This window comes from Onychostoma macrolepis, chromosome 06, assembly GCF_012432095.1.
Source record: "Onychostoma macrolepis isolate SWU-2019 chromosome 06, ASM1243209v1, whole genome shotgun sequence".
NCBI lineage: Eukaryota > Metazoa > Chordata > Actinopteri > Cypriniformes > Cyprinidae > Onychostoma > Onychostoma macrolepis.
The window spans coordinates 22,190,534-22,207,247 of NC_081160.1; the positions used below are offsets into that span (position 1 = coordinate 22,190,534).

The window sequence follows — 16,714 nt, forward strand, 5'->3', positions numbered from 1 at the left end:
GCTAAATTAATTTACCACCCTTTAAAAAATACAAAAATCAAACTTTTCGCCCTTATTCTTGTATAATGTTACTCGTGTTATTTTATGAGCTCATATTAATTATGAAACTATATTGAATAGTTAATTATTTTTTCAAACATCATGATCATAAAAAGGACCCTAGTGTAATAAAAAAGGAAATAAAATGGTTAAAAACTCTAAAAATCGTGACCAGTCATAGAAAATTTAACCCTAAAAATGATCAAATATAGGTAAGTCCTAGCAAAAATACATATTTGTATATTACAGTTTATGCGTTAAAACGAAATTTACATCATATGATACATTTTCATTTTAGTGAACGTCATGCTCCATGTGTGTCCATCCCAGCCTGTGATTGGCCCTTGCGGCGTCCCGCCCCCCTTTTGTTGTACGTCATCTGATTCTTCTTCATTTGTTTGGCTGCCGATACTGTCAGTCAACCCACGACATGGCCGACATTAAAGTGCAGTAAAGCTGGTGGTAGGACCGAAGAAGCAAGGATTCAATAAGACATCCAAACAGGTAAAAGATGCGTTGATTCCATAATGACTTCTAGGACAGGAAAAGATAGCTGGTTTGCGATATTAATAAGCTGTGGTGTGTTCAAGAATAGTAGCTCAAAGCGCTGTCAGTATTTAGAAACGTCCTGTCTTTTAGCTGCTAGCGGCTGACAGCCTGAGTTCAGTCAACAACACACCGATCACAGATAGCAACCTGCAGCATTACAGCAACATCTGTTGATTAAAAAAACAACAACTATATTTTACTGACATCTACATGTTGACTCAGATGATTTGGATATGGATAGGAGAATATGACCAAGCCAACACCCAGTTTGTTTTAATAAATTATTTCAGTGATGCTTTCCTGTTCGATCAGGTGTGGATGCATTAACACAGTACCACGATCATATTTTAATCATTTTGAATAATGCTATGTTCATATTTTATTGCTAAAAGGGCTCATTTGTTCATTTTATGAACTGTGGAAAGAGGTGGAAGACGCATTTTAACATTTCAAGGTTGATTTACGCTTGAAGGTAAAGGGACAGTTCGTACAAAAAATTAAACATATGCCAGTATCTACAGATCCTTATGCCATTCCAAAGCCATATGACTTTATGGAAGACAAAAGGGGAGATTTTGAAGAATGCGTTGAGCAGTGACAACTAAATATGTCAAACCTCATTAAAGACACAAAATCATAATGATTGTCCATACTGTTTGTGAAGTTCTATTTTGAGAATTTTTATTCAAGTCACAGAATCAGTGACTCTATCTCAGTGGTTAACAGCTAACTTGAGGGTAAGATTGTCAATGAATAACAACTTAAATTGCAGTGTTTTTTCTCCATCAAATAAAATCATATGACTTGAAAAGACTTGGTACCGAACTATTTTGAATTTAGGTATGTTGTGAGGCATAACATTTTCAGGCACCGTTCATTTAATGGGAAACATTCTTCAAAAACTTTTAAAATTTATATGAATTTAGCAAAGAGCAGATTTTGTACATGGAGTGAATTATCCCTTTAATTTCTAGATGTTTAAGAAAAACTTTAAACACTGTATTATACTTGATGTGGAATGAATGGATAGTTCTGAATTTGGCTATGAAGATGTTTCCCAATTATCTGAAACTGCCAGATTGCACCATGAACTAGAGACTTTGCTGCACTGAACAACTGCGCCTTTGGGAAAATCCAAATGCACATAATCAATATAAACTGGGGGGGATAGTTGTTTTAATGAGATATAGATAGCATGACGTGATTTGTTTTGCTGGTCAGAGCTTCACAGTGTTAACTTGTCGTTTGATCCATGAATGCGTCTCTTTAGGGAAGGCTGCATCTGCAGCCTGGACAGCCGAGGGAAGGATGCCGTCTCCATCTTTTTCCCTTGATGCCCAGCTGCGCTTCCACGACAAATGGCTGAAGATAGACTTGCAGGTAAATTTTGGAATGAATTTGGTCGTTGGTTCAAATATAGTCCTTGATGCTAAATATAGAGTGTTGATGTTTTTTAGAGGGCAGGGATTTATTGAAGTGCCTATCCGAAAGCTATTTGGTTGCACTGTTGGTCAACATTTACATCTATTTAGCTGTGTTCAGAGACACTGGCAGCATGCTACCTAAGCTTCAGCAGAAACAGGAATTGTTTTTTTGACACTGGAAATCTTTTGAGTCTTGTTTCTCGGTGAGTACTGATGCTGAGTGGAAATAGATAGATAATTTTTCTGGTCCGTAGCATATTAAAAGTATTGCTTAAGGTCTTAAACTGTTGAAAAGCTTGTATTGTGTGCGTTTTTAAACACTGTTCCCTTAGCAATGGGGTAACAGCATTTCAGTCAATGTGCCTTGCTGTCAGAGCTCTTAAAGTGAACAGAAGTCTCTTTATGCTTATTTTTCTGGCCTCCTGTTGGTGTTTACAGGGAAACTTCTCATGCGGCCTGATTTTTGATTATTATGAGGTTGCCAGAAGCTGTGTGTGTCCCTTTTTGTTTGAGAAGTATAAAAATTATATTCATATAATCTAATATAATGTGTATATACGTGTGCGTGTGTGTATATACGTGTGCGTGTATACGTGTGTGTGTGTATACGTGTGCGTGTGTGTGTATACGTGTGTGTGTATACGTGTGTGTGTATACGTGTGCGTGTATACGCAGCGTGTGTGTGTGTGTGCGTGTGCGTGTATACGTATACGTGTGCGTGTATACGCAGCGTGTGTGTGTGTGTGTGTGTATACGTGTGCGTGTGTGTGTGTATACGTGTGTGTGTGTGTGTGTGTATATATATATATATATATATATATATATATATATATATATATATATATATATATATATATATATATATATATATATATATATATATATATATATATATATATATATATATATATATATATAATATTGATTTAAAGACAAAAGTATAGGTGTGTGTGGATATAAAGTTAAGCTTGTTTTTTTTTTTTTTAGGACTGCGGAATTTGACCAAAGATTTAGTGATTGTATATGATTAGTGTTATTTTTGTTGATTAATATTACTGAATAAAATAGGAAATATTACTATTGTATTATTCACTGAATATTACTGTTGTAATATTCACTGTAAAGTAATGTATGGAAAATATTATAATAATAATAATAATAATAATAATACAATTATTTAAACCATACAGCTGTGCAATCATAAGGAGCAGAATCCAGCCAAGCCATTTCTGAGACACTGAAAACACCAGATCGTGCGCTGTTTGTGTATAAAAGAACACAAAGCAGTGCTTCACTATGAAACACGCAGTGTATATATTTATTTTAAAAAACGCAGACTTTTATGATTTATTTACTTATGTTTTAATTAAAAAAAAAAAATTGCAGTAAGTAGGGCTGGGTATTAAGACAAATTTCACGATTCATTTAAATTTCGATTCACAAGTTTGTGATTTGTTTCAGTTACAATCTCGATTCAGTACGATTTAATATTGATTTACTTGACAATCAGATAGTACCTTTTTTTTTTTTTTTAAGAAAAAAAATCTCTCTCAGCTAAGGTTCAGAAATGTACAATAACGCTTTTTAGCTAGTACATTACTATATTAAAGTGATTAGACAGCAATTTTATTTCTCTCCTGCCTGCCCAATTCTCTGAAAATTATGGTTTCCCATTATATGTCCTTTTTACTTTTTTTCATTTGTCACATCAAGCAGATTGGCCTATAAAAATTTGACATTTGCTAAATTAAGATGTAGGTAAATGTGCTATACTGCTATATTATTATTATTATTATTATTGACATCTTGTTTGCAAAAAATATCCCTTCTTGTTTTGAAGGGAAAATGCATGTGCTGTGAATAATTGTACAACAGATTAAGTTTCAATACACTGGATGAATTTAGTACTGATTCCTGGTAGTAGTGAAGTGATGACTAAAGAAATCAGCACCCAAAATGCTGTTTGTGTGTATCTGTGTGTGTTTGGGTCCCTGTGACATCTGTCTGGAGTATTGCTCAAGGTGCTGTAGCTGTTATTAGTATCCACTCTGTGGTTGTGTAAGTGTCTCTACTTTTTACAGTTTGAAGTCTGGTGTCTCGATTAATTTTTGACATTTGAAACTTGAGTCTGAGCTCTGAATTTCAGTAATTATTGCTAAGTCCTCAGTGAGCCTTTGGTGGCATTTTAATGGGCTGAAAAATAGTTGGCCAAAATAGAAATGTTACAGATGCTAACGGTCAGATACAAATGGTTGTTAGCAACATACAGTACTTTATATGTATTATAAATGAATGTTTTTAGTTAAATGTTAGGTCTGTAATTAATTGAAAAAGATTATACGGCTATAATATTATCTCTTCTGTTTTACAGCGAGCCTTCTCTCCTGAAGGACTGAGCGAGATGTGGAACGAGATGGTGAAGGATGGAGAGATTGTCTTTGACAGAGAAGAATCGGCCCATCCAGGTAAAAAGCCACGTTAACCTTGAATTCTAATGTATTACAATATATTATTGAAGTTAGCTTCTTTTCTTAAAGCTTTTTAGTTTTCTAAAATTTCTAAAATGTATCAACTTCTCAGAGGACTGTGCTGATTGCACCCAGAAGAAAGATGATACAAACGATAAGGAAAAGAAGGAAGAGGAGGAGGTGGCGGCGGCTTCATCTTTCCATCACTCCATCATTGAGATGTGGGACTGGGGGAGGCAGCCAGGTGGGTGGTGATATTTAATGACATGCTCTGGGTTCAAATGGAGAGTGCTGAACTCAACATGCTGATTACTGCATCTACTGACTGTCATCTTGCACGGTCATCCCACTCACACATCATCGGCTTAATCTGCATAGGATTTCCCACGTGCACAAAAACATGTGCAGAAATACTTTTTGAAACGTATTTCAACATCTTGTTCTCTATTTTATTTACTTGCATGCTGTCTAGATGTTTTAAAAAGGAGGACCATGTCCTGTGTTTTAGGGATGTTTAGTGTCGGAAAAAAATGACTTCTGTAACCAATGACAAAATTGAAAAGAAGACCAATTTTTGAGTTCAACACTCGCGTCTTAAAACCAATGCATAGAACCAAGAACCAAGTAAGTAGTTTTTTTTTTAATAATCTAAAGATTTCTTACTACTTCCGTTTCATCTTTAAGTATTAAACTTCAGCAAGTCATCCTGCATCTAATCATACACAACACCCCCAATTTCACACATTCTTCTCCCTCCTCAGCACATGACATCTAAGTGCAAACCCTTGAGCAGTTTCCATTGGCCGAGTTTCTCATCAGCAAAGTGCTGTAATGTAGGATAGCAGATGGATTTGCCACATCTAAATGTGGCCCAGTTATTCAGCCCTGTCACCACACAGGTGACCTACTCCTCCTCTGGCAGACACGCACACAGTGTGTGTTACACTGCATGTGTTTCGGTTTGTGTGTGTGTGTGTGTTTTCTGGTTGGCGCATGAGGTGTTTGGGGCTCGGGTGACTGTACATACTGTCTGTGAGGTTATTTTTGCCCTGTGTGTGGTTGTAGGCCCTGTTCGTGTTTACAGACAGGTCTAGGTGGAGCAGCTTTCTGGTGGGTGGTGATAAGAACATGTTGATGGAAAGCCATACAAGCCCCCTATGAACATCACATGATAGTAGAGCGGGTGCAGTCCAACACACCACCTCAGTAGGATTTCCTATAACATCCTATTGCAAAATACTATGTCGATAATAGTGTTTGCAGCAGAATGTTGTTTTCGCGTTGAGGGAGCCCATCCAATCTACATTAAGTTGCTGTAAACGCTAAGTTATACCATGGTATTTTAAGAGATTTGAATTTATATACAAGGTTTTTGCTTAATACTCCAAGTTAAACTACTGTTCAAATGTTTGGGATCAGTAAGATTATGCTTTTGAAAGAAGTATTTTCTGTTCACCACCAAGGTTGCATTTATTTGATCAAAAATACTGTAAAACAGTACTATTGTGAAATATTATTACAATTGTAATATACTTTGATGGCAAAACTATATTTTCTGCAGGCATTACTCCAGTCTTCAGTGTCACATGACCGTTCAGAAATCATTCTGATTTGCTAATTTCATGCACAAGAAACATTTCTTATTTTTACCAATGTTGAAAACAGTTTCTCAGCTTAAAAATATTTTTCGACCTTGTAATTTTTCATCAAAATGTCATAATTTGGTTTTCTGATGAAAACAGCAGACAACTGAATTACTTTTGTTTCAGGATTCTATTGATAGATAGAGAGTTGAAATAAATAGCATTTAAAAAAAATAGCGATATTTTGTAGCGTTACTGTCACTTTTGATCAATTTATTGCATTCTCACTGAATAAAAGTATTAATAAATTTTTAAAAAACCCCAAACCTTTAAAGCGTAGATTAATTCAGTGAATAATGTGAAGGACAAAGAAAGTATTCATTTATTTAAAAAACAAACAAACAAAAAACAGTTCTGACCCCAAACTTTTGAACTGTAGAGTAATTCAATGAATAATGTGAAGGACAAAGAAAGCCTAATTTTTTCACTGAATGGCAGGATTATAGAGAAATGTATAGACGCATTTTCTTTTTTAAAATTGATTCCTCATATAAAATAAAAGCACTGAATCACATGGCAATTTTATTTTTTTCACACAGATTGAAAGTCAAAGATATGAATTTTCAGTTTTTTTTTTTTTTTTTTTTTTTTTTAGCTTTCCTTTTGTAAAATAGCATGTAAATGTTAAAGTGAGTTTTGATCTGGATCATCTGGCCCCTGAAAGAGAGCAGTAGAAGAGTCCTATCATTTCCTGTCATCCATCCATTGTTGGAGCAATAAAAGTGGTGGTGAAAAAGAGGACATTTACTGATAACAGCACCAACTGCTATACTAGAAGCATAATATTGAATTGCAGGAAATGAACAAGTGCTTTTTAGGTTCTGTGGGAGCCTGTTTAAAGCTAAATAAATCGTCAAATAGCTATGTGGAAGTAAAAGCTGTTCCTTTACTTATCGTTGTGTGACACACTCAAACGCTTTCTTTTTCTCACAGTATCATGCACTATAACCTCTTAGTGCTGCTGTACAGACTGCACTGCTTCAGGGCCTGTGAGGGTTAGGCAGCTTGGCTTACATAAGGCTTAAGTGGATTTCAGATCGGCTATTTTAATTCACCCTGTCTGCCTGCATGAGGCTTTTATCCAGAGGCTGTGAAGAGCAGAATGCATGCACATCCGTAACAACAGTCCAGTGGAGCCAGGCAGACAGTTTCAGGCAAGCATAATGAAGGCTTTAGACTGGAATGCACTTCAAGGACTCAAATTGCAGCGAACATTGTTATACAGCATCATTATTACTAGATCCAATTCCATATAGACTTGCATTTTGTGGACTTTGCAACTTGAGATTGTATTTCACATAAGCAAAACATAGTTCTTAGTTAATTAGTACAACACTGAGATACAATTAGTGCTATCATAATATCAGGAACTTGATGAAATGTTAATGCATTATGCCATTAATCACACAGACTATTTATAACCTTTGCGTAGTCAGGGATAGGAGTAGCAAAAGTTTAAAAAGCCCACTTGAGCTGGGACCTGTACCATGAAGCCGGATTAGCTGGCTAGCCAGCTAAGTTTCAGTTTAGTTTGCACCAATCCTGGGTTTTAGGTACCATGAAAGTGGCTTGGCTTTTAGCTGCGTTCATTGCCATAGTAACTTACACTCCACGGCTAACCTGCTCTGGGGCAGGTTATGTTCTGAGTTAGAGATCTCAAACTGAAATTGGACCAATCAGATGTGAGCAAAGTGACACATGTCTGACACAAAAAAAGTCACTCCCCGGTTTCTCTTGCTCCAAATTAAAGGTCACTAGTACTAAAAAAAAATTGTCTGGCCAGAACCAAAAATGAGTTATTTTATATGATTCATATTATTATTAATCCATTACACACAAGCAAATTTAGTTTAAAGGTGCCATAGAATGAAAAACTGTATTTACCTTGGCATAGTTGAATAATAAGAGTTCTGTACATGGAAATGACATACCGTGAGCCTCAAACAGCATTGTTTCCTCCTCCTTATGTAAATCTCGTGAATAAAAAAAGCCCACTGAAAAATAGGCAAATCAGAACATAACACCGAGTGTGACGAACAGTTGGGATCTCTAATACTTACGCCCCCAACATTTGCATAACGTATACCTGCCCATGTTCTATGCCAGACGCCAGCCGAACCATCAGAAGTTCTGCAGGTATTGTGAAGAAATAAGTGAGGACAACAGCGAAAATGGCAGATCATGGAAATAAATGTTATGTTCCAGGCTGTGCAGGGGATGTGAAGTGCAGGGATGGGTTGGTGTCTGTATTCAGAAAGGCATGGAAAGCAAATTAACGCGTTCTAATAAAATAACGCGAGCCACTAAAGGGACATGGTTAGCTCCTTGCTAGCGGTAGCCTGTTACATTACTATATATCCACATAAACAGGGTAAGGAGAGATGACTGAGGATGATGGCGAATGATTTACAGATCCTGAGCACCACTGACAAGCATCTGATCTTGTGAAATGTGTTAAGTGCTGCCACTCCATAGTGTAAGCATAGTACGTGCGATCTCGAAAACGAAAGTGAAAGTAAAAAGCAATCATGCATTTGAAAGCAGTTTCCGTGCCCCGCATATAAATAGCGGCTCCCTGATGCCCAAATTTTATATACAGTATAATTACCCAACGATATAACTGCGAGAGAAAGTATTGAAATATATATTTTCCTCCCTGTGTTTCCTTCCTGTGAGCTAATGAAATGAGCTGCACTGTGAAACAGCCAATCAGAGCAGAGCTCAACATTATTATTCATGACCCTTCCAAATAAGCCAATAGCAGACCATTTAATTCTAGGGAGAAATCCTAGGGTTGTAAATTACCTAAGCCACATACCTTCTATGTAGATATCGGAGAACAATTTAAAATATTGTATCAATGCATTCTATGGCACTTTTTTAACAGTTATTATAAATCATTTATTTTAAATGAATTTTAATATATACAGATCGTATATAATATAAATAAGCTGTAGAATCAATAGATAACGCTTTAAAAATGACCTTACATGTTCGAGTCTCTATCGTTGTATATTTCCAACTATATGAACTAACTTAAGTTACACTTGTGACTGCACTGATAAAGCAAGATCATTTCTTTTATTTGTCCTCTTTTATAACAAAATAAAATGGTATTCCAAGGTTAATATATAATATAATGACATATTTTGGATATTTTTATATGGTATGAATTTAAAATAACAGGTGATATAAAATAATATAATCCAATTTGCTTATATTTGCCATCGTATTGTATCTAATTATATGACATAAATATGTAATATTGTACACTATAATGACATCCACATTATATTATTATTTTTATTTTATATTAAATCAACTTTTTTATTTTATTTATTATATTGACTATATCAAATGTTATATTTTTATGTGTTATATAAAAAATCTTTTGATGAAGAAAAACAATTATAACACGGATATTTTGTCATTTGTTTTACTACATTAAAATAATAGTAAGAAATTAATTTTGTATAGCGCCTTTAAAAATTGCTTTTTCAAAACACTTCACAACAAAATACAGAGAAACACATAAAAAAAGAAACCTGAATGACACTAAATAATAAAAAAAAGAAATCAAAAACTAATTTAATTAAGTAATAGCATTCCTGAAGTAAAAAGTTATAGTTATTTCATTTATTTGCATATCTCATCTGTTTTTTCTTTTTACACAGAAACTGTAGAGATGAAGGACTGTCTGATGGCACTGGTAGACGACCAACAGAAGCTGTCTTCACAGACGTCTAAGAGCACACTCTCTGCTCTGCGCCTGAGCCAGAGACTGGTGATCCTGGAGCGCTACCTCATCTCACTCACCCACAGTATGATGGAGGAAAAGTACAAAGTGCGCTGGAAGAGTCCCCCCAGCCCTCCGCTCTCTGCCGTCGACAACAAAAGGTATGAGGAACAGAGATTTGATTGAAATTGGATTACGTTTGAAACTGCTTTGTATAGAAGCAATGAAAATAATAGGCCAAAATGTTTTTGCCTGTTTCCTCAGTGCTCGGCCTGTCAGTAAAGGAGTGGAGGGTTTGGCCAGGGTGGGATCAAGAGCAGCTCTTTCCTTTGCCTTTGCCTTTCTTCGCCGAGCCTGGAGATCTGGTAAGCCATTTCCAGCATGGTTTGGCTAGCCATGAAAGTTACTTGCACATTACCCAGCATCCATTGCCCAAAATGGGCTGTTATCAGGGGCGGACTTAGCCATTAGGCAAAGGTAGGCGACTGCCTTGGGCCCCCAAAAGCCAGGGTCCCCCTAAAATGCTTTTCATATACGAGATGCGCATTAGGCATGGACACGCGAAAGGTTGCTGTTTACGGTGTTTATTACCACGACAATGGTCTGCGTGTCAGAGTTGAACGTGCTTCTTGTGTATCCTACTTGTAGCAAATGAAAATATTATGCATCTAAAGCTGACTGCTGCACGAGCGCGAGGTCTCTCTTTCCCAGCGCGCACACCTCTCTCTCTGCGTCTGCTCTGTTCAGCGAGCGGCTGAAAGGAGCTGCGCTTTCAGTTAAAACACACATATGTTGCTTCTCTAATTTTACGTGCAAGTATAGCCGAAATCACAGCACAGCTATTGTCTTTATGTGTAGTACGGATGGCTCGGCACACATATCGGTACTGTTCGGTATTTGGACAAATTCCAAATGGAAGTGATCATCCCTATCCCCTTGGAGTGGGGACTTTGGAGTGAGCAGGGCACATGCGTGCCATTATGTAGTCGTTTGGAATGCACTTGGCGAAGGGAGCGATGAAATTTCCTCATTATCATCAGCTGGCATGTTCCCATGACAACGCAGCACGGTGTCAGTCAGCAGATTCGCTGATGGACTCCGGCATAAAAAAATATACATTTTATATTTTAACAGGTTTTATACATATTAGTTTTGATAGATTAGCATATTTTAAGAACTTTTTAACATAAAAATGTATGTTTATTTGCAACAGTTATGCTAACAACAATAAAAAGACATTTATGACATTAAAACAGCGATATCTGCTAATTGACACCATGCTGCGTTGTCACGGGCATACGCCAGCTGATGATAATGAGGAAATTTCATCGCTCCCTTCACCAAGTGCATTCCAAATGACTACATAATGGCACGCACATGCCCTGTTCACTCCAAAGTCCCTGCTCCGAGGGGATAGGGATGATTACTACCATTTGGAATTTGTCCGAGAACCGGATGGTACCGATACGCGTACCGAGCCATCCGTACTACACATAAAGACAATAGCTGTGCTGTGATTTCGGCTATACTTGCACGTAAAATTAGAGAAAAATCATACTGTATACACAGAAACTTCACGGCAACCTGTCAAAATAAAAGTGCGGTGTAACAGAAATATATTACTCTTGTATTACTTTTATACAGTATAATGTGCGTCTTTATATATTCCATTTACTGACAAATTTAAATAAAACAATTAAATGATAAAAAATAATTGGTAACACTTTAGAATAGGGAACACTTATTCACTATTAACAATGACTTTTCCCTCAATAAATTCCTAATTGGCTGCTTATTAATAGTTAGTAAGGTAGTTGTTAAGTTTAGTTATTGGGTAGGATTAGGGATGTAGAATAAGACATTAATATGTGCTTAATTAGTACTAATAAATGGCTAATATTGTAGTAATATGCATGCTAATAAGCAACTAGCTAAGAGACCCTAAAATAAAGTGTTACCAAATAATTATTACAACCACATTAACCACTTAATTGTAGAAAAAATACAATTATTATTATTAAAAAATTTTTAAAGGAATATTCACACAATTTTTCTACCATGTATTAATATTAACAGTAAACCTCTGTTTGTTTGCCAAAAAATAAAAGGGTTTCATTTTCATTTGATTTTAAAAATAAATAAATGTTTCATGCCTTCATTTGATCATCAGAAAAAATAAAACAAGAATTTCTGGAAGAAATTGTAGGGCCCTATTGTTCAAAATGTTGAAATTAAAATGTTTTTGTTATTACACAGAGAGTAAAGTACCGAAAAAAGGTACCGTTGGGTACCGGTACCGATACCGGTACCGTACCGGTTCAAATGTGAACGGTACCCAACCCTATACCTGAGTCTCCAATTGTTCTGTGACTGATATGAGGTTACAGATCACCTGTTCAGAAATCCTTCCATTTAATGTGTAGGTCACTTTGAATTTTACTGCTTAATCCCCTTTTAGGATTCCAATATCATACCAATCTGCGTGTGAAATGACATCCAAAGACAGACTATTGTCTTTAATAACCAGAACGCATCTCTCCAGAACCAGGTTCTTGGAAATATTGACACAAACATTAATAAACATTAAGCATATGGAGGCAGGCAATCATATAATTGACTCATGTATTGATCTAGTGTGACATATTGGTGACTTTTAATGAATTTCTGTCAAACCTTTCTATGTGACCTAGGTGTACAACAGTTGTTGGATCAAATAATTGCTCGGCTTCTAGATTTTATGTGCTTAATTTTAAGCACATGAAATAGTTTTACTGTTGGGCTGTTCATTAATCTTCACTTCAGGTAGGAAGTGGTGATACAAAAGGTTGACTCTGCAGTTAAACCCAGGGTTGAGGGCAAACGTAAGCAGAATTTTCTGTTCTGCTTGTAGCTGAAACCCTGAGTTTGAGCAAAAGGTTAGAGACTGGTGGGAGATCTAGTTGTGATCTGTTTAGATATCGAAAACGGTGCAGCACGGTGTCCACAGGGAATGGGTGGAAGCAGCCTCTCTGGCCCGGGATATAAAGCCGCCCTGAAACCTGAGCCATATGCACATTCCATTGAACAACCGAGAGCTGGATTTGAGCTGAACAGACATAGTTGTGAGAATTTGAGAGAAAATATGCGGATTGGAATGGGAGGAGGCAGATGTATGAGAGGAAGGGTGAATGATTATCTTGTGATAAAGTTTATAGTGGTCAGGTTTTCCTGTTTTTGGTGGGAAAGAGACATCAGAGATCATACATGGAGCTGAATGGTATCATGGTCTATTGAAGGCCTGCTTTACAATATTTACACTCCAACCTCAGAGGTTCAATTAAGAATAAAGCAGTGAGCCGCTTAAAAGGTCATGGACTGTGTTTATTTGTACTGCTGGAATGACCTGATTTATAATGCTAGTTGTGTTTTTTTTTGAGCCTGTTGTTTTTTTGTTATAGTTGTTGTTGTTGTTTCCAGTTGTTACAATACATAATGTATAATCAAATGAGATAAAGTTCCTTAGATTAATTTAGACATTATTTAATATATATATAAATATAAATGTTATATTTAAAATATCTAAATCTGATTGGCTGAGAGCCTTTTTCAGCAGTGCGATACTCGCGTAGTATCAGCACTCGAACCGTTTCACCGTTTGTCTCGATCCGACAGAAAGTGGAGTTGTGCTAGCAGCATTTGTCTCAGTGAGCATCAATGGCAGAAGAACGATATATAAAGATAGCACCTATTTGACAATTTAAGATGTTTTCGGAGCTTGTGAGTTCCAGGCTGACAGCGGTCATTCAGTGCTCATGTACCCACCAAGAACAGCTTTATGTCAGCCAGTCCTTCGGGAATACTTTATGTAGATGATGTCAAACAAGGTATAGGCCTAATTCATTTTGGTAATAATTAAATGGGCAATCTTTGGTCTTATTAATCTATTACTTATTCCAGAGGAAGTCGATTTGGCTTTAGGGCAAAGTTAAGTTTCATATCTTTTTATTGTCTTTTTGTAATTAAATCCTATATTAATTTGAGTGCTGTATATGCCGTATTTGGTATTGTGAAAGGGTCCGTTAGTGATTATAATTTCATCTTCAGAGAAAGTTACATTATTGCGACTGTCCTCAGGAGTGAGTCGCAAGGACTTTTATATTGAAAGGGACTGAAACTGAAAGGGAGATTATGGAGGACTGATCCTGTCATAAAGTCACCTGGACTAACTCTGAGTGAGAAAAGGAAGTAAAAATGTGTCCCAATCAGGCACAGCTTGACTATTTTTAACTTGATACGACATCAAGTGTAATATTGAGGGCATTGTGTTAAAAAGAAACGGCATGAGACGTGATGCAGAAGCCAAATACGTCTTGCCTGAATGTGGCTGTAAAGACAGTGCTTTTGATGAGAATGAATTTAAAGATGCAACTTCATTATAAACTTCTTTTGACAGTGCAGACTGTCTGTTAGCCAAAACACTGCATGATGATGGCAGCCTTAAAATGTATACTGTATGAAGAAGTCTTATACTCACACACATTAATTGTTTGTGGTGTCTCAGGTGATGATGCAGACCTGTGCAGTGAGTTACTGCAGGAGTCTCTGGATGCTCTGCGGGCTCTCCCAGAAGCTACCCTGTTTGATGAGGGCACAGTGTCACCCGTCTGGCTGGAGGTGGTCGAGAGGGCTACCAAATTCCTCAGGTTTGCCAGTCATTCAGCTATTCCCAAATGCAGAAATAATACTTTATACTTAAATACTTAAAATTACTATGTTTTTATCTTCTAACTAGAAAACTTGGATCAAGATACAGCAAGATTGCATATATTTAATAAAAAATACAGTAAATAACAAATTTTATTGCAATTAATTTTAATTTAATTTAAGAAGAAAATGTAATACATTTTTAAAATGTATTTTATTCCTGTGATGCAAAGCTGAATTTTCAGCAGCCTTTACTCCAGTCTTCAGTGTCACATGATCCTTCAGAAATCATTCTAATATGCTGATTTGTTGCTCAAGTAACATTTCTTATATTTATCAGTTGAAAACAGTTGTAATGATTAATATTTTATTATTATAAATGTATTTTCTGCAACTTTTGATCAATTTAAAGCGTCCTTGCTAAATAAAATGATTAATTTCCTTTTAAAAATGATGGTCTTTCTGACCTCAACTTTATTGATCATGAATCTACACATTCCTAAAGCTCATTGCTATTTAAAGGTGCAGTCTGTAACTTTTTTTTTTTGTGTTCAAGATTTACAAAATTTATATAATAAGGGAGTACACCATGAATCCATTTTCCAACCGTGTTTTTGGCTTGTCCTGAATCACTACGGTACACCTATAATAAGTGTTTATATTTGGACTATTTCAGACTGGTTCGGGTAGGTACCGCTGCGGAGTAGCCCAGTACGTGCGTGATTCGTCATAGACATAAACGGAGAAAAGTAGCTCCAGCTACAATGTTCTGTTTATTAACTGCTAGTGCGCCAAAAGTTACAGACTGCCGCTTTAAGCTCATTTTATAATGTTGTTTTCAGTGACATCCATGGAAGTGTCAGTGGAAAAGCGCCCAGTAACATTCCCCTGCAGGATCAGCACTTGGCCCTGGCCATCCTGCTGGAGCTTGCAGTGCAGCGAGGAACTCTCAGGTATTCAGCATTATGTTACATATGACCGCTGTCCAAAATTCCTTTTGATAAAATGACTAAAATTACTCTCAGTTGGCCCTTACCTAGTGTTAAATTTGGACCTTGCATGTGCGTTTTCTGAGAACATCGGGTCCTTATAAGAACTCCCTTTTGCACGTGTTTATATTGTAGTCAGCTGCTGTCTGCGGTTCTGTTGCTGCTGAGGCTCTGGGACAGTGGAACCAGAGAGATGGACAATGAGCGCTCGACCCAGGGCACCAGCGCCCCCTTACTCCCCCTCCTGCAGCGCTTCCAGAACATCCACAGCAGTAAGGAGGAGCCTGTTCCTGAAGAGGAAATTGAGGTGAGATTGAATCCCTGAATCATTTTTATTATTGCACGGTTCTTCCAGGTTTTATATCTCGCTACTTGCGTTCTCAGATCCTTTCTGCCCCTCTGAGCCCAAATGAGAGTTTTCTGCGCTACCTTACACTGCCTCAAGATAATGACCTGGCCATTGATCTGCGGCAGACAGCTGTAGTCATCATGGCACACTTGGACCGCCTGGTAGCCCCATGCAGCCCCCCGCAGTGCAGCTCACCAACCTCTAACAAGGTACTGCATGCAACACGCTCAACCGTGTCTTGACATTTTATTTGCGTCATACAGGACGTAACAGTGGCTCAGCTTTGTGTCATCTTAATCATGCTACATGGTTGCCTGGAGTCCCGTTTTTTTATTGTTTGCGTTGAAGCAGTTTATTGACTCTAGAACACAATGAATCTTTAGGAAGCACCAGGGAACTCTTGTTTTTGATTATGATCTGTAATCCCTCTATGAGGAAATCAGAATCATTCTTCACAGAGCTCAATCTCTTCATGTCTTTCCTCTTCCAGGGTACCCTGCAGGAGGTAATTGGTTGGGGTCTGCTTGGATGGAAGCCTTATGCTAATGTGAATGGACCAATTCAATGCAAGGCACTGTCAAACCTGGGCGTCACACAGATTGTCTGCTCAGAGAAGGGTTTCCTCATCCTGACCATCACTGGTGCTGTCTACACACAAAACTACAAAAGCACTACGCTAGTGAGTCCCTCATTTTGTTAGCTGTATGCTATGTTGTAGTTTTTGTTTTGTTTTTTCTCACATGCTTTAGAGATTAATGTAAGTGTGTGTGTGTGTGTGTGTGTGTGTGTATATAGCTGTTGCTGACCCAGAATTGTCTCTTTATTTTTCTACTT

At 37.0% G+C, this 16,714-nt stretch overlaps 1 protein-coding gene across 1 annotated transcript in view; it reads left to right on the plus strand.

Moving 5' to 3' along the window:
• The first annotated feature begins 425 nt into the window (after positions 1-425).
• herc2 (HECT and RLD domain containing E3 ubiquitin protein ligase 2) overlaps positions 426-16,714 on the plus strand; it is a 58,387-nt gene continuing 42,098 nt past the window's right edge. Inside the window, 11 exon segments of the mRNA XM_058778193.1 lie at positions 426-543; positions 1,859-1,968; positions 4,384-4,477; positions 4,593-4,724; positions 9,798-10,020; positions 10,124-10,224; positions 14,400-14,541; positions 15,385-15,495; positions 15,667-15,838; positions 15,916-16,089; positions 16,371-16,559. Of these exon segments, the coding sequence (XP_058634176.1) occupies positions 1,897-1,968; positions 4,384-4,477; positions 4,593-4,724; positions 9,798-10,020; positions 10,124-10,224; positions 14,400-14,541; positions 15,385-15,495; positions 15,667-15,838; positions 15,916-16,089; positions 16,371-16,559 (1,410 nt within the window). The 5' untranslated portion in view covers positions 426-543; positions 1,859-1,896.